Source organism: Mustela lutreola, chromosome 11 (genome assembly GCF_030435805.1).
Source record: "Mustela lutreola isolate mMusLut2 chromosome 11, mMusLut2.pri, whole genome shotgun sequence".
Lineage (NCBI taxonomy): Eukaryota > Metazoa > Chordata > Mammalia > Carnivora > Mustelidae > Mustela > Mustela lutreola.
Window position 1 is genome coordinate 7,828,332 of NC_081300.1, and position 22,773 is coordinate 7,851,104.

General features: G+C 40.6%; 1 protein-coding gene across 1 annotated transcript in view; it reads right to left on the reverse strand.

Annotated features, from left to right (window-relative positions):
- The window catches only part of DOK6 (docking protein 6), a 386,183-nt gene that overhangs the window by 69,943 nt on the left and 293,467 nt on the right, over window positions 1–22,773 (reverse strand). Inside the window, exons 6-7 of the mRNA XM_059139419.1 lie at window positions 18,909–19,047; window positions 3,622–3,739 (exon numbers count right to left, since the gene is read on the reverse strand). Coding sequence (XP_058995402.1) covers window positions 3,622–3,739; window positions 18,909–19,047 — 257 coding nt within the window. The remainder of the gene's footprint in view (window positions 1–3,621; window positions 3,740–18,908; window positions 19,048–22,773) is intronic.

Below are 22,773 nucleotides of genomic sequence, written 5' to 3' on the forward strand. Positions count from 1 at the left end.
CTTAGCTAACTTGCCCTTGTTAAGGCGAATTATTCTTTTCTTTAGTCTTTTGACTCCAGAGAGCTGGAGTACAAGACAGAAACCAGAAAAACTTACACTTTCAGAGCATCATTCTGGAGTAGCATGGAGAGATTTAGCAGATTACATTGCACTTCTTTTCCAAACATTAAAGTAATGCAGGATGTCAATTTTATTTTATTTTATTTATTTTATTTTATTTAGATGTCAGTATGGATACGTTGGTCTCTTAGAGAGTATCTTGCTCCTATAGTTAGAGAATGGAGGACAAAAATGAATCCAATAAAACTGAGCAAGTACAGTTTTGAGGGCGACAGGCAATCGAAGGTAGAGGTACGTCATAATGTGGAATAGATTTGTTTTCACACCATGAATATTTTCTCAGTTCTAGTACATGTGCTGCTTCTTAATGAATCCCAATCTATGAAGCTTTAGATAGAGAAAGCTTTTCCCCCTTTATCTTCTGAACGAAAGCCCGCTGAATTTAATTCATATTGATCTCACCTTCACAGCTAGAATGTAGAAAATATGATGAAAAATTCTGAAGATACATTTTTATTCCTCAGTGCTATCTACACTTTACTTGACGATGTAACACCCAGCATCGCCTGATTTCTCCTTTGACTCTGGAAAATCAGACTATGTACTTCTTTAGCTTTCTGCAATTTCTTGCATTATAAAGTAACTCAAGACGGGAGGCATCGAATGTAGTTTCTTGGGGAAAAAAAGTGTAGATATGTATGAAGAAAAGGTGCTAAGTTTCACCTTTTCCGTTCTTATTTCCTGTTTTGGTAGTTTTATCCTGTCCTGATTCCATGGAGGCAAAGCCTGTGTCAATTACACACCAATAACCAACCCCCCTCCCCCCAAACCCAAAAACCAACTACGGACAAAAGACTCTTGTCCTCTATTTACTTTGATAGCCTCAAGAGAACGAAAGGAGAGTAAAATGTATCAGATTTGCCAAAGCATCACTAACAAGTTTACATCTATCTATCTATAATAATCCATATATAATCTATCCATATATAATCGACTTACCGATGATCTAGCTATCCATCTAGATGTTTATCTCTCTCTCTCTCTGTGATATAAACATAAAATGAGGGGTAGGTAAAATGGCAAAAAGTATTGCTCTGAGAAGCATACAGTATAAAAATAAAGCCATAGTAGAGTAAAATACAATTTACATCAAATACATTCTATATTTATTGGACTTGTAGTCACTGCATATTTCTTTGTTACGCACATACACAAAACATATTTAGTTGCTGCATATTTCTTTGTTACACACACACAAAAAAAAACAATAAACAACCCAGGAAGAATGTGTATTGAGACCTTACATGCAAACTGCTCATCATAACGGAAAGAGCATGTAAATCCTTACCTTTGCTGGAAATTAATATCAGTGAGATAGATCCTAGAGTGTCCAAACAGTTATTGATTTTATGGTATTGTAAGTCAGCACTGTCCCCCTTCAAGTCTTCATCAATGTTTTGAGAAATTTAAACAAGTTCTGACATTTTATGCTGGATGTGTACAAAATTATTTCTGATGTTGTACATCAGTCTAAATGTCAGCTCTCTGTTCAGAGAATAGGTTTCCACATGTTACCATGAAAACAACAATCTTTCATTTGCTGGAATTACAGACCAAAGTCTTGTCAGAACCAAAGTTATCACAACATTGATTCTAACCTTTTGAACTTATTTATATTAATATCTGACTGTCATTTGCTTAGAAATTTGCTCATTTGTATTTCCTCATGAAAATGCTCCATGGTTTTATTTTTACTTGATTAAACATTAATATTGTTAAAAACAAGACAATGCTTTTAATGTAAGGTTATTTTTGACTCAATACGGAGTCACTTAGGCTAAGCCCCTTAATGCCCACCGGAAACTTAACACGTAACTTCCTTACAATTTCAGCTCTCCAAGAGAAAGAACTTTAGACCAGTCAGTGGGAACTACCCGGTCAGTACTAGTGAGGTCATCTGTCCGACAGACTCTTGATAGCCCCTAAACGGAAGTGACCTTGCTATACCCAATCTATTCTTGGCCAGTATAACTTCCTTATCACTACCCCCTCTGCCAATAAAAGTCTTTCATTATACATAGCTCCTAAGATCTCCTATCTGCTGGAGGGCATGCTGTTCACTCACCATCGTTGAATTAAGCCAATATGATAGGTAAAATTTACTCAGTTGAATTTGGTTTTTTAACAATCATTTCATATATAGGTTTATGTTTGAATAAAAATAACCTTACATTATTTCTAATCTTAAAATGATGACTTGGGCCATTCTAGAAGGTGGTTGCCGTCATTTGTAGAAGGAAGCAAAAGCGAGGTATGTGTCTCTTCTTTCTGATCCACAAAACTGTCAGGAGTCCTCTCAAATCCTATACTCCCTAGCCTAGGAAGGATTTTCTCATGCAAAGCAACAACACAAAAAGGTAGTAACTACCCATAAGAGGGTTCATTTAAAATATAAAATGTAATTGTCATCTACAAATGACTAAAACTGTTCTGACTGTTCTTCCCTGCAGAATGTGTCTTTAATCATTAATTCCCACGGACCAAATTCCATTAGTCTAGGTTTGAAATCCTGGCAAATACTGCTTTAAAAATATACCCCTGCGGTCTCCTTGTCATCAAAACATTTTGTTGTTTTTGTTGAAACACTTTGTGTTAATATGAGCAAGAGTTAAAGCATAACTGGAAGGCATTCTGAGTGCCTACTGTGCTGAACGTCATACCAGTCAATCCTTTACCAGATACGTATCGGGGCCCATTACACTCAAATCTATTGTGCTCAGAAAATTTTTGTTGGATGAATGGGTTTTGTTAGCCTTATTTTTCCAAGGCCCCACTTCCTTGGGTCTTGGTCGGCTGTTAGTCAATTGCTTGCTGCTGAATATTTTATCTGAAGGATAAGGTTATTCATTTTAAGACAATAGGGAAGGATAAGAGGGAAAAAATGCCAAAGCTGGGGTTTGTGCTGCTCTTGATGAAATACTTGCTATCTATTAATTTGATTCATCTGGTAAACCATTCCCGTTTTAGTTGATTAAACCATTTATCGTTAGGAAAAATACAAAAGCCAAGTTTTCACACTTGTCTCCTGCCTCGTGCCCTCCAGCATTATTCCTATGCCAAGATTTTGGCTAAACCTTAAGACTTCTGTGAATAGATTTATGTAGCATTTTATCACAGAGTCTGAAATTGGCCTCCTGAACTGATATCCGATCCTATTAAGAAAAAAGGATGCTAAGACAGAAATCCTTTATAAAACGGCATGAAACAGACCCCAGTACCAGCTTCTTGTAGCTTCTGGTAATAGGTTTCATATAAAGTTCTAGTCAAGTTTCTCTGCCAAATAGGGTCCTCAGCCCTTGGTGACTTTTGGAAACATTTCTACCTTGAGTCTATGAAATGATAGCTTTAGAAAAGCCACTGTAAACCTCAGAGCTCCCACTGTGGCCGGTGACAGCTGATGAATGAAAATGGAGGAAAGGCAAGCCAAGCAACTTGCATAACTCCTGGCCCACCTGTAGGAGGCTAATGGAGGCGCCGCTTTACTATTTTCAAGCTACTTGCCTTGCAAGTTGTAGATTTCTCCAACACTGTTCTGACGAGTGATGTGATGCCAGTACGCACTACGAGGAAGAGATATCGATTTCGATAACGTCATTGGCTCAGTCAAGCTTGTCTGAAGCTAAAAGAAAAAGGAGATGTGTCAGGCTTTATGTAAAATACTGCACTGAAATCTGCTCTCTTAGAAGCTGAGGGTTGGGGCGCCTGCGTGTCTCTGTCGGTTAAATGTCTGCCTTCAGCTCAGGTCACGATCCCTGGGTCCTGGGATCCAGCCCTGGGACAAGCTCTCTGCTCAGCGGGGAGCCTGCTTCTCCCTCTCCTTCTGCTTTCCCCTCCTCTCCTGCTCTCTCTCCCTCAAGTAAATAAATAAAATCTTTAAAAAAACTAAAAGAAGTTGAGGGTTAAATGATATATGACAGAATCTGTTAAAGATACCTGCCTAATTTGCTGCTTAACTTTTTTTTTTTTAAAGTGAAATTAGGACTTGAAACATGAACACTTGTAGAGGATTTAATTTCATTCATTAATTTAGAAGGAACAAAAAAGATGGTACAATTGATTCCAAGGAGAATTCAAAGGGCATACAGCCAGTCAGGAATGCTGGTAATTAGCCAGAACAATAACCAGTTGTACCCACCAGACAAATACATTTGCATTTCTATGTACAAGAATCATTTGCTTTACTATCAGCTTTCTGCAGTTTACTGAATTATAAAATAACTCCGATTGGAGGTGCAAGCCCTTCCAGAAATACTCCCCAGGGGCCTCCAACACAGGCACCACTAAATCCTTTTTCCCCATTTCAGTGTCCTACAATTTTTCCGGACACCACCTCCCTCCCTTACCTAGATCTTTTCTCAAATGGATCTTTTCCTGTGCTCCTGCCATAGGAACTTTTACATATTAAAACATGTTTTTTCCTGAGAAGCTCTGTGGTGAGAGTGTGACATATGTTCTTACTGGAAACAGAAATTTCAACATTAGCCCCAGAGATCAACACAATGTCACTCAGGTGCTCAAGCTTATGATTAGTTCAAAGAGAACAGTACTTTACAAGGCATTTTCAAGAGAGAAATGTATTTTTATCGATTCACACCAGGTTTTAAAAAAACAACCAGAAATAATTTTCTGTGGTCTAAGTCCACTTTCTCTGATGCAGTCTGAGCAAATGCTCACTCTGACGGGCGACGGGCACTCCTCTAATCAATAAAATTCCCTCCTTATTTAATACCTGACACTCGGCAGAAGTGGGAGAGGGAAAGATCGTGTCTGTCAAGCCTAACCTTAGACACCGGGACGCTCCCTGTGGTCTGCCCTTTCCCACGGCATGCCCGGCCTTTGAGACTTGCCATCCTCTGCGTCCAGTGTGGACAGCCTTCCTCCAAGACGCTGTCAGAAAATCCCGATAAACTGTCACAGGCATATAAAGCTAAGAATTTTTTACATTTTAATGGAAGATGAAGCCAAAGGGTGTGAACATATTTACTTGATTTCATATTTTTAGCAGTGAGGCATCTCCAGATCGGCTATGTCTTGCCAAAAATGTGCCCTACTCAGTGAATTTAACAGTCTGGTCCTATTGGAGGTATTTTTAAAAAAAGATGGCTGCAAGGAGAAAATATTGTAACCAACTTTTATATTTTTCAAAATTTGGTGTATTTCGAAGTTTTCCTTCTTATTGGGAAAATAGATGTACTAACCATACCAACGTCCATCCCATGGTTTGTATGTAGGGGGTCTGGGGGAGAAGTCAAATTTCTGGGTTACAATAGGGCAGCGCTTTCCAGAATATTTGAGGTGCTTGTTAACCATACACACTTCTGGTTTTACCCCAGACCTAATAGTTGGGGCAATCTCTGTGGGCGGGACTATGTGTTGATGAAGTAACCACAGACACACCGGATTTCCATGACTGGACAGGATAGAAGCAAGGCTCAGTTTACAAAATTATCACCGGGACAAAAGGCCTTTCATTTTGAAAGCCAGTTTTTCATTTGAGGTAGTAACTGAATTCAACACACAACATCTTTTCATTACTGTGAGCAATGTCCATTAACAAACACAAATTTATCCATAAAACGAACCTCCTATTTATCTCATTTCTGTCTACCCTTTATTTTTTCCTACTACATTGCAAATTTATTTATTAACATACAGTGTCATCAGTGGTTAATTCTTCTTCCCCAAATTACTTTGCCTTCTGGTTTTTTTTTTCATTCTGGGACACACATTTCTTCCCAAACAGTCAGTCTTAAGCATCATGGAAACACAGTACACCTATTTTTTTTTTTTTCTGGAAATAAATAAGGTGAAAATTTCTTCCATAACAATTTCATCTGAATCGCCCTTTATTGTTCCTTTGCCTCGTGTCTCTATTTCTTGGTCTTCAGGGTTTTCAGGTTATAAGAGAAGGTTAACCTTCTATTTCTTCCCTCGTTTCTTCAGTTCCTTTTCATTCTACGTCAATATTTAATTCAGAAAAGTGAGAAGTCTGTATTTGAAAACGAGAATGTTCATACTCTCCCGATCTCTGTTCAAGGTACAAGTCTTGTCCACCATATCTCAGATGTTTAAGTCTTCCTCTGCACATCGGAGAATCCATTCCTCAGTCATTGTTCAGAACCAGGCATCGATTCTGCTCATGACCATCAGGCCCTTCGGCTCCATGTCTTCCAATGGAGTCGAGTCATCGGGAGCACAAAATATGCGTTACTTTTGTGGAGGATTCAGGATGCCTGCATTCAAACACAGGGTGTCTGGGCTCCTGCCTCTTAAATCTGGGCCGACTGATGATTGCTTTGATGAATCACGCAAGTAGACAGAACATCATGTCTGTTTTGGTTTTGCCTTCAACCTCTACGGCAGACTCTTCTTTCCCTCCGCCTGTCTTGAGTTACTGTGTAAGTCTACTTGGGAGCCCTCCATGGTTGGAGGAAGCCCAAGTTCACTGTGTGTGTGGGCCATGCGGTTCGAGGTTTGAACCCTGCTTAGAAAGTCCAGCGGTTCTCATTTAACAGCTGGGAAATCAGAACCTCCCAAATTCTGGGATTTGCTGAAGGTAAATTTCCAACAAAACATTCCTCTTGGTTTCTGAGTGCACTGCCCTTCGGACTGTGATGTTGATCTCTCTTGGGAAAAATGAGTTTCCACTCCACCAGGCTACAATAGCAAAAATACAGCTCTGTACTGTGAAAGCACCTACCCTGCCAAGAAAAAGCAGGGAGGTCCTGAAATCTGGTGTAATTTTTGTCAAGGTACTGCCCACCAACACCTTTTCCTGCTTTTACCGAAATAATTATCCAGGTTACCTTATTGCCTTTTCCAACTTTCCTTCATTGTTTTGAGACTCTGCTTCCTTCTGTGAGAATCACTAATGCTAATTTGTGTTCGCCTACATAAATTCATCTGTGTATTAACAAAAAACCTGCTAACCAATTCATTTTGCTTTTGCTTTTGCTCTGTATCTCTCCTTTTTATTGAAAATTTAAAGTCATATCTGCACTAAAGACACAGATCTCAGCAACTGGGAGAGGAAAAAGTTAGCATTTCTGAGTCATTCGCTATGTGCCTGGCAATGTGCAAACTGGTTTCATAGGTTGTTCTATCTGATATCCATATAAATTGTCAATAATGATGCCATTTGAACTTTGTAGACAAGGAAAATGAGACTCAGAGGGATAATGTAATTTGTTCATGGTGACGCAGGCAGTGAGTGATGTCTCTGCGGCAATCAAGACCATGATGTTGATGAGAAAGAAGAATTCTTTCCCCTACATTTCAAGGTCTTCTAGCTGGACTAAAAATTAAAATTTACCTGAGACAGTTTCACAGAGAAAAAAAAACCCCAAAGTTTTATTATGTGTGCAACGGAGGCCCAAGAATGAAATTGAAACCCAAGGTGGGAAGTTCTTATACTTTTAGACAAAGAGACAATAAATCTGTGAGGAACTGACAGGACAAAGAAAACTTAACTTTGGGGGCTTCCATTAATAAGGAACTCTAAACAGAATTTGGGCAATGGTAATCAATTAGTGAAAAGTAACACGGCGGGCTGACACAGGCTTCTCAGCTCTGAGTTCCCCATCTCTGGCGTAAGAAGGTCTGCCTGTCTCCTGGAACAGGGAAGGTGCTTTTCACGTGGGAGATCTTTTTCCTGCTTTCAGGGGGACAGAGGAGGGTATGTGCAATGCTATTTTTAAAGTAACTTTAATTCAAAATAACCAATAAGCCAAAGTGGCACATTTGGGGACAGACTGCCTTTAGTTCCTACAGTGTCACTTCCTCTTTACCATAGTTCACTGTAAAATCAAGCCCTGGACCCCTCTTCTCCAGGGAGCAGATATAAGGAGAATTGCACCAACTGGATCAGTTCAAGCAGACCAAGGCAGAACTGCGCACAACGCTCCCCTACGCTGAGAGGAGAGGGTCCAGTGGGTGCCCCCAGTCCTGGAGTTGCCACGCCCACATGTGTGCAGGCACGTACACATGCCAGCTCGGCTGTCTGCACATCTTTTAGCAAACCCCAACTCTATTGCTGCCTTGTCTTAGGCAACACACTTATGTTTGTTTGTTTTTTTAAGACTCAATTTTTCCTTATCTCTAAATTGGCCTTCATATAATCCACCTCAAGTGTTGTTATAAACATTTCACAAGATGATGCTTTTAGAGGGAAGAGCACAGTGTTTGTCCCATCTGAAGTGCTTGGTAGAAACTGCGGGCTTCCTGTTGCTACTACTACCCGGGAGAGGCCACCGACATGAGGGCCATCTGTGTGTACATGGGGTCAAGACACGGAAATGGGCCCACACCGCGCTTTCGAAGGAATCATGATGGAGACAGTCAGCTTCTTAGATCTAAGCCTAAGAGCGTAATAGAAGTACAAACCCCAAGAAGCATGAATATGAGGAACGGACGGTCAGTATGGGCAGGTGGGAGAGGCAGGACCCCAGTGGGAGGCGGTGAGCGATGATGGTAGCAGGCTGTGGTGTGCGTGCGTCCGGGCACACACCTAACACAAGTCAGGAGAGGCCACTCTCAGCTTTTCCGGTGTGATGAAGAGTTAGAGATGTGAGTGGGTAAGTCGGCACATTTGCTGGTATGTCCGAGACAAGAGGGACTGGGTAGGGAAATCCGCTGTGGAGAAGCAACCCTCAAATACCCAATTGGTCTGGGGACATGCGGAGGTACCACGTGGGAAGTGTGTCAGAAGTAAAACAAACAAAAACAAAAACAACACAAAAAGAAAACAAGTCACGCTGCCTCATAAGGAAGTGGTGAAAACAAGCCCAGTGCCGGTGGAGAACATTTAGTTTATCTGTTCTTGGAAAAGAGCTCATGAAACTTGAAAACTGTATAGAAATAGAAACCCCAGAGACCTTTAGGCAGCCAAGCTCGGCACTGTTTGGATTTATTCAAACAGTCCTCTGAAGTTTGAAGGTTTGTGGGCAATTGGTTTTTCACAGACTTGACTTAATTTTCAATAGGGGACAGCTCACACTTAATCTTCCATTTTATTCAAGATAAATGAAAAGGAATTAGAAGATACCTTGGTGAGTTGGTACAAGACTAACAAACACTACATCGTTTACAGAGTCATTTAATGGAAGTTGCTAGATGTCATTTAGTGTTGAACTTTGGAGAGGATTATTCTCTTTAAACTTGAACTAAAGTGGAAATTATCATTATCTGTTTTAAACTATGTATTGACCACAATACTTTCATGGAGTGTAAAAAAGCTGAGCTTTAGAACATATCAGAAATCATTACAAACATAGGCATCAAGAGTTTGAACACCGTTCTTATCTGTCATCAGTAATGCCTTTAAGAATATGTATATTCTTTACTTATCTGTCCATCTGGCTGGAAGTAGGTGCGTTTATAGGCTACTCTCTGAATATAGGAAACATGAGAATACATATTGGAACATTAAATTTCACACCTGTTGTCAATAAAATGTTCACTGTCTCTTGGTTTCAAAATGTACAAATATCTAGAGGCTTTATTAAAGTTTATATAATTAATTTCCAATGTCTGCACATAATGAAAGCTGGCATGAACTTTTTACAGTGGTTATAAAATTTTACCCACTTCAAAATAAAGCTAACTTTTTTTTCTTTCCAGCCATTTTATGACTTAGCTAATAACTGGGCTTTTACTCAAGACCAGCTGGTATTCTAACATTCGGAGTAGATACTATTATAGCTCCTTCCTTTCCTCTTTTTTTTTTTTTTTTTTAAGATTTTATTTATTTATTTGACAGACAGAGATCACAAGTAGGTAGAGGCAGGCAGAGAGAGAGAGAGAGGGAGGGAAGCAGGCTCCCCGCTGAGCAGAGAGCCCGATGCAGGGCTCGATCCCAGGACCCTGAGATCATGGCCTGAGATGAAGGCAGAGGCTTTAATCCACTGAGCCACCCAGGCTCTAAAGCACAGCAAAGGTAAGCACCTGACACAAGGTCACACAGCTCTTTCCCCAGAGTCAACCTGGTTAGCCAATATCCTGCCCTGTTTCAACTAATATATGTGCATTCATTGAATACACCCCCCAATTGACAACTACAGTCAAATTTGAAAGTAAGCTTAATTAACTCCCCATGTAATTCTTACATCAATTTTTGTAGATTTTGGTTTTCCCACTACTGGTCTACATTTTTTCTTCTATTTTACAACACTGTCCCAAAGAGAAGACAGTCTGATTCTTTGGGTTTTATGTGTATATGCCATAATTGTATGTTTGTAAGCTGAATTATCTTAATTGACCTTTGAAATCTATTGTTTCTCTTTAAGAGAATCATTCTCATAATTGCCATGAGCAGATTGTATGGCCATGAATAAATAAGACCGGCATAGTTAAAAAGATACGAGAGAAAATCATTTGTACAGAGTTTACTCATTATTCTTTGATTCCAGCAATACAAATGAAAGAACAAATTTATACTTTTTAACATGAAAAATTGTACTTTTTTATGTCAGGCAGTCATTTTCCTTATATATTATTAATTCTAATCAAGTTGATTAAATGTAAAAAATATATATAAAATGCATTTTCTGAAGTGACACCTAGAGCACCTACAGCAAATTTTAAGAAAAAAGAACATGATATAAATAAAATATGTGCTATTATATTGTGTTACAACACCGCTTGCTAGAAAAATTACACATTGACCTCTCCCCATTTCCAACTCATTGGTGCTTTTACGCAGAAATGAGTATTTTTCTTCCTGTCTGTGTTTTTGTTTAGAGACCGCATTTTCTTTAATGTTCTGACACTGGGACAACAGTAAGTAAATGGGTTAATTAGGATCACAGGCCCACTTTAGTTATCAACTATAATCATTTGTTCTAATAGGGCTTGTATCACTTCATTACAATCAGTGTCTATCAATCAGTAAAAGAGAATCTCGCAAATAGGCAAATGGCATTTCCCAGCAGGGAACTAGCCATTGTCAGTAGTAATGAAGGCTCTTGTCTTATGATTAATAATTGATAATATTGAGCAACAGAATCATGAATAGAACTTTGAAGAATGAATTCATAAGCAGATAATCCTATATATTAGATGTGACACATCACTTGGAATCACAAATCATACATTTAAACTTTTCCTAGAATTTCTTAAAGTTCATTGAATATACCTAGAAAAGAAATTGTAAAACATGTTAAAATTTTTCTGTGTACTACTCATCAGAGTATTTTGCTTCCATTTTTTTTTTTTTTTTTTACATTTTCAGTGTAGGAAAACTAGTTATTATTACTTTTTTTTTTTTTTTTTTTTTTTTTTGGTAGGTAGAGATTCCTGTAAAATGTGGATATGAAGAATGCCTTCATTAGAAGGAGAGCCAAACTACCTGGGAGAGAGCCCATTCTGGAAGGCTTTCTCCTTTCTTCACCAAATTATAAATGAGCCCATGGTATTCCTGATCTCAAAAGATCTAGGTACTTGAAAAGAATTGAAGGATATTATTTGGCTATCCCTGGGAATAACATTGGAGTATCTTCATAATACTTCTTAAAACAAGATCTATAAAGAACACCTCAAACTCAACATCCAAAAAACAGATAATCACGTCAAAAAATGGTCAGAAAACATGAACAGACACTTCTCCAAAGAAGACATACAAATGGCTAGCAGACAAATGAAAAAATGTTCATTATCGTTAGCCATCAGGGAAATTCAAATTAAAACCACCTTACACCAGTTAGAATGGCAAAGGTTAACAAGACAAAAAACAACAAATGTTGGAGAGGATGTGGAGAAAGGGAAACCCTCTTACACTCTTGGTGGGACTGCAAGTTGGTGCAACCACTTTGGAAAGCAGTGTGGAGATTCCTTAAGAAATTAATAATAGAGCTACCCTATGACCCTGCAATTGCACTACTGGGTATTTACCCCAAAGATACAGATGTAGTGAAAAGAAGGGCCATCTGTACCCCAATGTTTATAGCAGCAATGACCACAGTCATCAAACTGTGGAAAGAGCCAAGATGCCTTTCAACAGATGAATGGATAAAGAAGATGTGGTCCACATATATAATAGAGTATTACGCCTCCATCAGAAAGGATGAATACCCAACTTTTGTATCAACATGGATGGGACTGGGGGAGATGATGCTGAGTAAAATAAGTCAAGCAGAGAGAGTCAATTATCATATGGTTTCACTTACTTGTGGAGCACAAGGAATAACACAGAGGACATTAGGAGAAGGAAAGGAAAGATGAATTGGGGGAAATCGGAGGGGGAGAGGAAGCATGAGAGACCGTGGACTCTGAGAAACAAACAGGGTTTTGGAGGGGATGGAAATGGTAGGGGTGGGTGAGCCTGGCGGCGGGTGTTAAGGAGGGCACGTATGGCATGGAGCACTGGGTGCGGTGCATAAACAATGAATCTTGGAACACTGAAAAAAGTAAAATTAAATAAAAAAAAAAAAACAAGTGTTATGGTATTGGACAAGTATATGGTATCTCAAAACACTCTAAGGTGCCATCAGTTGAAAGATAAAACACTGTTTTATGTAGCACTATGAAATAGAGCTATCAATTAATCTGTAACTCATATTTGACTTGAGAGATGTTAAAATGTGAAAAACATGTGCATCTTGGAATTGGTAAACTGTCAGAATAGTGTTTTGCTATTCACGCAACTATTTAGACCCCCCCCCCCCAAAAAAAAAAATCTTTTCAGGGCTTATGTGGGTAAGTTCTGTGATACACCATGACCCCAGGAGGGCAAATCTCCTTAATTTCTCAGAGCTACTTGAATTCGTTTTCCAGGACGCTGTCCGCATTCTTTCTCTCTTCTCCTCGGCTTCTCTCCCTTTACCGTTCCCTGAGACGCTTTTGTCATCGGTAAGGTGACACCATCACAAAATTTCCATCAAAGATGTCAAAACCACCCCTTGGGCTCGTTCTCTTGGGTCCTGTATGACAATGGCACCTCTTCAGAGACTCTTTCCCTCTTATATTTATAAAAAGAAGTAACAGAATTTGTTTTTAGACTGTTATTTTTCAAAAGGTTTATTGTTCTTGGAACAGTGAGGTTTTTTAGTTCGTTAAGTGTGTGAGCTTAACTTGCTTTTTATTCTTGTATTTCTAGTAACAGAAGCATGTAAAGTCACAAATAATGGAGAAGGAAACCACTCTTCATTTTCTAAGCAAGAAATTTTCCGTGAGGCTCTGTTATTCTTTTTTTCCTATCCACCAGAGCTTAGGACAACAATAGGATTGATAGCTTTGGACAGCAGTACACGAGGCCAGCCCTGCTGGTGGTGTTTGGGGCGTTAAAGCAATCTTGCTATCTTGCTGATATTTTAATAACACTAGTGTTATTTGTCTTTAAACTACACAAAATTGTTCTGGTGACCAGGTGGCAAAAACTACTGGAAATAAGAGCACTCCAAACCCTGTTTTTAGAAGGATACACTGTAATTCTCATTATGGGAAGCTGTCCTTCTGCAAATAGGCTTCTAAATTACTTGTAATGTTACTAATGACAGTATCCTGCTCCGTTTCTTTACTTATTTCTTTTTTATTTATATCAGGAGAATTCATTGAAAAAATTTATTCATGTCTTCTCAGTTGCTCCTTATCTATGGGCATTTACATATATGTAAAGCTTATGAACACAAGAACCAAATTTAAAAAAGAACTTCTTTTCATATTGTGTGTGTAACAGATCCATGAAAATTAAATTATTTCAAGGCATCTGAGGTCTTGTCACCTCCGCTGATTTTAACCTCACCAGGCAGAATCACAAGGGCACATTTAGTGATGGTTTCTAATGAACAGCTTCTATCACAAAGACAAGAAAAATTTCCTCGATCATGCTACACATGGATGGCAGAGGACCTATAAATGATTTTAGTAGCAGCACCCAAAGAACTCGGCTGGTTCTAAGAACAAGAACAATCTCCGTGAAATGCCAATTCTAGCGATGCCATTTGCTTACCCATCTAGCTTTAAATCATTTCCTCAGGGATTTGAGCCTTAGTGAATCTCTCAGAACGACTTCTAGTTCAAAATTTATGACTGTGGTTTCACCTTCTGTGCACCCCAAAACCAAAACTGTCCTCTGAAATAAGATGCTTTGGTGTTAACAGCTAAAGAAAATACAGAGGACCATTAGCCCCTTTTGTGAGCATTTTCGGATTCCAGCTTGGACAGGAGAGTGAGAAGCTGATGCCCTACACGTGGAAGCCAGAGGGGAAGCGTGTCTTCTCGTAGTGCAGAATTCATTCCTTATGGAGCTTTAATTAAGGGCCTTCCGATAAGCTGGTGCTCTGAGAAATAGGTCAGGGTCCATTGAGCCCAAGGACTCAAGGGGTGTTTTCAGTACTTCGGACCCAAATCGCATGATGCCGTCATCTCACCAGGATGAGGAAGGCCTGGGAAATGTTTGTTATTTCAAGAAGTAAAAGGAATGAGATCATCGTACTCAGGCAGTGTAAGTTGCTTGATCTCACAAACTTCCGCCTCACGTGAGAGAAGGAACTTCCTTGCTCTTCTGTGTATCACCAGGCAGCTTAGTGAGCAGAGTAAACCCTTTACAATCCTGTGAATGGTTAATCCATGGCTAAGCTCTACTTAAAAACTTCTGGTGTTGCTTAATAGTAATTAATTCTTGCATCATCTTTCTCAGTGAAGGAAATGAAAAAAAATTTTTTTTAATGTTCCAAGATTCATTGTTTATGCACCACACCCAGTGCTCCATGCAATTAGGTGTCCTCCGTAATATCCACCACCAGGCTCACCAAACCTCCCACCCCCTCCCCTCCAAAACCCTCACTTTGTTTCTCAGAGTCCGCAGTCTCTCATGGTTCGTCTCCCCCTCAGATTGCCCCCAGTTCACTTCTCCTCTCCATCTCCCCATGTCCTCCGTGTTATTATTTTTTTTTTTAAAGATTTTATTTATTTATTTGTCAGAGACAGAGGGAGAGAGAGCGAGCAAGCACAGGCAGACAGAGAGGCAGGCAGAGGCAGAGGGAGAAGCAGCTCCCTGCCAAGCAAGGAGCCCGATGTGGGACTCTATCCCAGGACGCTGGGATCATGACTTGAGCCGAAGGCAGCTGCTTAACCAACTGAGCCACCCAGGCGTCCCTCCTCGGTGTTATTTTTAATAGCCTTACTGATTTAGTGATTCTTGTTATCCAGTACTCTATAGTGCAAATGTACTGTTTTATTCACAAGGCTGGGAACTTTTTCTAGATATAGATTTTTTTTTTTTATTCTTTATTTTTTTAGACATCTGATTCTTTAAACAAGGACAGAAACATTGCCTAACTCAGATCATGGAGCCATATCAAAATATGTTTATTCTTGTGTCCCCCTCACCCCCAGGAAGGAAGGTAATAAACACGGGCAAACCTAGGTTCTAAGCACACATGGATGTCAAAAGATTATATTGAGTTTTCTGTTACAGTTAAGAAATGGTTGTTGAGATATTATTTCTCATATACATTTGTTTATATGTAAGACAGTAACACTGTTAAATCACCTCTCTTTATTTAAAATTTTTTTTAAAGATCTTATTTATTTATTTGAGAGAGAGAGAGCATGAGAGGGGAGAAGGTCAGGGGGAGAAGCAGACTCCCCATGGAGCTGAGAGCCTGATGTGGGACTTGATCCTGGGAGTCGAGGATCATGACCTGAGCTGAAGGCAGTCGCTTAACCAAATGAGGCACCTGGGCACCCAAATCACCTCTCTTTAAAAGGATGAAAATAAATGTGCTTGACCACAAAGCTGAGTAAGAAGTCTGAATCACAATGTTCGGGGCCATTTATTACTTGTATAGCTCATTCCTAATTTGATCTAGTAACAAATGCGAATGTGGTAAAACTATGCAGGCATTTTCTACGTGCTCAGTAACAATCTGACACGGACCATTTTTAAAACTGGAAAGCCAACGAGCAACGTCACCTTCTGATTTTGTAGGAGACACGTAATGAGTAAGATGCATGGTTTTTATATCTGAAGTTCGGGCCTATCTTTCTAGCTCTCAAGCTATACTTCTGCCCAGTTGATAGCACAGGCCTTTGTTTTCCTTAAATAAGCAAATGAAGCGTTAGAGGGTGTTTAACTACTATTTCATAGTCGTTGGAATTTCTTCTTTCAAAGAGGTTTGTGCATGTCGAGGCAGTCTCTTAAAAGAAAAAGGAAAAATTATGTCTGGGAGGCCTGGAAATGTTTACTTAGGGTCCCAGAATGTGAGGAATGTGGGGAGTTGTCAGGTCTTGGTAGCATGCTGTCTGAAAAACATCAGCTCGGCTTCCTCTGAAGAATGCGCGATGTAGGAAATAATCGTAGGAGTCCATCCGAAACTTCAGAGAAAAGCATAGCTGTGCGATTGCATTCGAAATTAAATCAAATGCTCTATTTGCATGTGTGCACCAAACTGATGGGGTCTTTGATGTCGTGATTCTTAGAAATATCTGGTTTCTTTGGTGAGCCTGCTATTTAAACACCTGCCCCACTTTTCCATCTCTGAGCACCCGGGTCCCTGATGCACCCCATGGTGGAACCCCCACACCCCCAGTGGTAGACTGCCTGAGATCTAAGTCAGTGCAGGGCTGGTCTTGAACCCCAAACAGCAACCACCTGGCTCAGCTCTGGGGACATGCTTCTCGGCCGCACAGGACATTATCATGTTTATCACCCACGACAGCATCAATAGCAAATGCGAATTAAATTTTGTTTTGCAAATTTTTTGGCACAAGATTGTTAGACATACTTGAAAGGGATTGAAAGATATTATGTAGCGACAGTTGGGAATAACAATTAAGAGGCTTCACAAACATTGCAAGTCTTATAATTATTCAAAATCACTCCTACAGATGGATCTCTATCGTAATAATGAACCTTTTCGTGGTACTTGCCATGTGCCAGGCCTATTCTCAGTACTTTACAGATTTGAATGCACAAGTACCTCATAACAACCAAAGAAGTAGAACTATTATATCCTCATTTTACAGATAAAGGAAATTGAAACATTTAGAAGTTAATATTCCAAGGTGCCCAAGGTGATAAGAGCCAGGAAGTAGTGGAAAAGGGATATGGGCTCAGGACACATACCCAGTGCTCTCCTTTACAGCAGACAATATGGTTTTGTCAAAGAGCTTCTGGCATGTCCTTCACGACAATACAATTAAATAACTGTACCATTAGCTTTTTGCCTGTTCAGAGCAGCAGCTATAAGTAAAGCTACTGTTAAGTGTAGTTAATTGTTAACTGTTAAAAAGCAGCAAGTGACATGGCACTGTAAATTTTGGTTGCAAACATCAGTAGATTCTGAAATAATTTGGAATTTGATAGTTCTAGTTTCTCACTGATTTAAGCCCTTGGATAAATGTCATAGTAATTAGGTAACTGTTAAAATGGTTTACAGTTAACCCAAATCTTTCTAGGAGACTAAGTTACACCAATGTCTTATTAATGCTTCTACAATTAATCACACAATCATATTAATAATCTTACTAATGTTCAGGCCACTCATTCATCCCTATGAAAGGCCCTTTGTCCTGCATAAAGCCTGATTTTCACTTGTCACACTGAGGTATTAAGAAAGCTCTTTATTTTTTTGTTTTATTTTATTTAAAATTTTTATTTATTTAATTGACAGAAAGAGAGAGAGAGAGAAAGTGCACAAGCAGGCAGAGTAGCAGGCAGAGGGAGAGCGAGAACCAGGCTCCCTGCTGAGTAAGGAGCCTGACACGGGACTTGATCCCAGGACTCCAGGATCATGACCTGAGCCAAAGGCAATTGCTTAACCAACTGAGCCACCCTGGTACTCCAGGAAAACTCTTTAAAGCTCTTCCTAGATAGATAAAAATGTGTATGTAGTATTGGCAAAATTAGAAATGCATTAAGAATAACAAGATAATTTGCTAAATTACTTATTGTTTTGTTATACCTAAAAGATAATTTTGTATGTGTCAAAAACATTATGTAATGGAGAATTTAAAAAATCAAAACAAATGTAGTACTACATATAGAACTCTGTCGTCTTGAAACCGGAACAGGATGAGTGTCATTCCAGTGAGTAACCCACTTACGTCCCCAAACTCCACCCGTTCCCTCATTAATGAAATCGAATGCCTCTCCATAAATCTTGAAGAATGGTCACCTCTTAAGATTATGACCAATAATCACCCCATTATTTGCCTTTCCAAGAAGTTAGTAGCAACACTTATAATTTTTCCTCAGCTACTTGTAAAAAGTTGTGGTTTTCGATTCTTTACTAAATGATTTCTTAGCTTGACCACAAAGCTGTAGTATAGTTCCTTATACTGTTGGGAAACAGTATAAGGTCCTTCTGCAAATATTTTATGACTGGCTCTGAAACACGTGCAGAAAGTGTTAGAAGTTTCAGAGAATCTAGGACAAACAAAGACAAAAAGAAAGTAGAATCCTTTCTGGGGGTAACTAAATTTCCCTGCTTATTTTGGCCCCCCAAATATTTTGGTCCCCCAGTTGAATCTCTATGCAGAGATATACAGGGAGTACTGCTTCATAATTCACTCTCTATGCACCCCAGCCCACTTTAGATAACTGTGCCAACAGGTCATGGGGAGATATATGGAGCACACAGCTCCCTACCCGTGGCCCAAAAGAACTTCTTTGGGCATATGCTGAATAGGGCATTAGAGATTCGGTACCTGGGGTGAGCTCTTGAAGTGGGGGTGGGGTCGGGGTGGACACCAGGGTGCTGACGTGAATGGGCCCACAGATACATGATGTGCACCAGACCTCAGCGACATTCATTTCCAAGCTGTTAGGTTACCGAGGAAAGGAGCCTTACCCGGGCCTTCTGCTCCATTTCTAGCATTAATCTTTCATGTTGCTCAGCTATGGCCAGTGTCGCGGAATGGACCTTCTGATAGATCATTTCTCCTTCCCTTGTTTGAAAAGTGAATAGTCCTTCTCCTGTGTCACACATTCTGTGAGAATAGAGATAGGGAAAGAGATGGGTCTTCATGTGTTCAAGTGCGTAACAGTTCTCCATGTAAAAGATGCCCGTGCCCTGTGTCACCCGCCTCCTTGACTTCCGTGGGAGCTAGGGAAGGGGATTCCGCCTTGACCGAGCCAACCAACCAACCAACACATCTTTAAATGGTACATGAGATGGAACGAAAGGAAAAAACCCATGTCTGTCCGGGATTTTAAAAATGAAGTGTTCACAACCCTGGACAGAAACAGGCACAAGTGGGTTCAGCCACTGCCATGCAGCACTCGCCTGTCTTATGAATGCAAACAAGTAGTTGTTTCCTTTAAGGATTTTCACATTTGTGTTATCATAACACTATTTCCTATGATTTGAGAGCACTTGAAATGTAAAGAACTTAAGAAAAATCTTCAATTTTATACTCGCTCTTGGAGGCACCAAGAAGACTACGCATTTTGTAGTTTATGGATTTGCACACACAAGCTGAAGCTGGGATTTAAACCGAGCGATCCTTAAGCAGATCTTGTGAATCCAAGAAATGCCCCGGCCTAAAGAAGACCCGATTTGGATGTGAGGATATTTGGCTTGAATTTTGGCTTTGGCACTTACCAGCAGTGTGATCTGGGACAAGTTAAATAACTTGCCTATTCCTCCTTTCACCTTTCTAACATAGGACAAATAACCGTACTCCTCCCACAAGATCCTTACGACAGTGCAAAGACCAATCTAAAATATCCACCATAGAGAAAAGAGTGATTTAATTTTAATATTTTTATCTGGTGGACTATTAGCAGCGATTACTAGGTCATTTCTGAGAGCATATAATAACAATAGAAGTTCTATTATGTACACTCAAGAGGGAAAAATATTAGAATAAAAATTCTTTTTCAATTATTTAATTATAATTACCCCTTTAAAACATCGCTTTATTGGAATAAAACCACTGACACCTTGCTAAGGCAATAGGATTCTTGGTTAATTTTATTAACAAAGACTAATTCTACGATGAAAAATATTTCTAATTTAATACTTTAAGCCAGCCTTTAAAAATAACTGGAGACCCTCAGAAAGACCCACGCACTCTCAGTCTGATGCTATCTACTCAGATATTGGCTGGAGCACTGTGCCGTTGGTTTTCAGATTAGAACATCAAAAGATTTGCACGAGGTGTTCACGAGGTCAAACTATGTCTTCCAGCACCACAAAGATTTTGCATTCTTCTCTATGGCTCTCCAAGGAGTTTTCGGTGGAAAGAAATGTCTCAAGAGGCGTCAGACATCACAGAGGCTACGGAAGCTATCCCGTAGGGCCCCGTAGAGCTAGCACTTAGCTTCTATGAAAAAGATCTTAATAAAATTCACACAGCGTGAAATGGAAAGTCTGGGGGGAAAATGAAGCGTTTTCACAAAGTGAAACAAATGAGCTTTCTTTGTTGATTCAGAGGAGTCCAGAAGTCCACCAGTCGGAGCGGGGCAGGGACTGACACGTGGAGGGCCGGCTTGTTCCGACGAGGGCTCTGCTCCTTGTCCTGTGAAAGCACCGCGTGGGACTCCTCGGAGATGAGACGGTGAAGACACCGACTGTCAGTTCTTACTCAGTCACCGACGGGGTGGGGGGGGTCCACCCTTGCCCACTTCCTGGGACTCAGCTGCCCGCAAAGGGTTTAGAAGCTTACGGGGGGTTTCCTCCAGCCTCTGAAACACAGACTCCTGTCCACTCCAGCCTTTCTTGGATCATCAAACAAGGCCTTAAAACATACTAGCTTTAAAAAGTGGAGACATTTGCAGTCAAAGATGGTCTTTCTTCAACGTGGGTACCTACAGCCAAGCTGCTCACACGCCTTCGGTAAAATTAGTTCTTACTTAGTGACTTTCGTCTGCGGTGTTGGAGCGAACAGCTTAGGTTTCCCTGCTTAGTGTCATTTCGACTTGCTACTCCACGTGTGGTCCACAGACTCACAACCCCGGCCTCACTGGGGCCTGTCCGGATTAACGGAATGGAACTGTGTATCCTAGACCCCACGTGACTCCTCTGCACGTTATAGTTTGGGAAGCACAGGCATATCAAACTCTACACATCACCATTTCATTGAAGGGGAGTCGGAGATCACACTCAGGGCCCAAATGAGGAAAATCAGAAGCTGTTTGTATAGTTTCAGACAGTGACATAGGACACTGAAGGTCCGAAAGGAAACATCATGACAAAAGGAACAAAAAAACTAAAAGAACCTTTTCCTTAACTTGGGAAGAGCCAAGACAGAGGTGCTACCTGCATCTGAGTAGCCTAACCCCCTTGCCACTAACATGCGTGTTCCGCGATAGCATTTATTTGCAGAAAAGGTGACCTTGTGGATACTCTATGTCGGTCTTGGCTCCAAACTGAATTTGATGGAAATTTATATACAATTACAATCGTTAGCTCTCTTTCTACTTAGCAAGGTATTTTCACAAAATTCATATTTTTTCTTACCAAACATTGAATGTCATAGAATATCCTCTCTAAGTTTCCTTCGGCTTTAAGGAACAAACCAGAGCCTCATAAAAATTCTAAGTAGGACTGACACATTAAGTTCCAGGGTGTTGTTTTGTTTTGTTTTGTTTTTTGCTTTTGACATTGTGACCTAGGGGACATTAGAATAGTATAGGATCCGAAAGTCAAAAGGCACAGATGTCAACCATCATGTCATGGCCGGTGATGTTCATTTACCCCATATTTATCGGGCAGGTACAGTAAGCCAGGCACTGTCCTGAGCCTGAGGATGGAAAGGATGGAGACGTATACACGACTCACTGCCTCCGAGGCTCTACAAGGAGTGGGGAAAACAGGCATTGTTGGGAGAAGAACACACTTACCTGTAGTAAGTGCCAGCAGGCAGAGGGGCGGGGCCAACAGGAGGTAATGGGGGGTTGACCAGGACACATTGCTTTACCAATTCAGTCCCTTATCTATAAAACTGGGGCAAAAAGACTTGGTTACAAGGTTGTTTCCATTTGGTCACGGATGGATTAATCCAGCGGGCCACGGGCACCCAAACCCTGCCCGTTCTGAAGAAAAGCCTGTGTTTGGGCTGGGGGGTGGGGGTTGGGGTGGACACAGGAGGGAGATGGGAAGGGGGGCGGTCCCTTGGCCAGTTTCTGTGAGTCTTGGTTGGGAATATGCAGCCTGATAAGAGTGAGTTTTTGTGTGTCTGAGGCCTTGAGCCATGCTGTCCCAGTATGACTGGATGAGTTTATCCTAATATGATGCTTCCTTTGCTCCGGTGGAGGTTGGAGTCGAGAGACTCAGCCTGCCCATGTGACTGATCCTTAGGAAAAACCCTGATGGTAAGGCTTGCCGTAGCTCCCCCGGTTAACAAGGCTTCTCACGTCTTTCACACACCATCGTTGGGGGGGACAAGCGTTTCCCGTGTGACTGCCCTGGCACGGGGGCGGCGGTGGGGAGCTCCTGGAAGCCTGAGCCTGTCCCTTCTGGCCTGCCTGCCTTCTCTGCACTTCACTACAGCAACCTAACGATGAGCGGACCCCTCCACTCTAGGCAGCTGATGTGTGTTACGTTGTCAATACGGTTCCACAGAGTAAGAGTCCAAGAAAATCCTAGTATTTCCTGACAGGCTCCTTTCCTTTCCCTCTTTTTCTTTTCTTCCTTTCTTTCTTCCTTCCTCCCAGATTTTATTTATTTATTTGAGAGAGAGCAAGAGAGGCATGAGCTGTGGGGTTGGCAG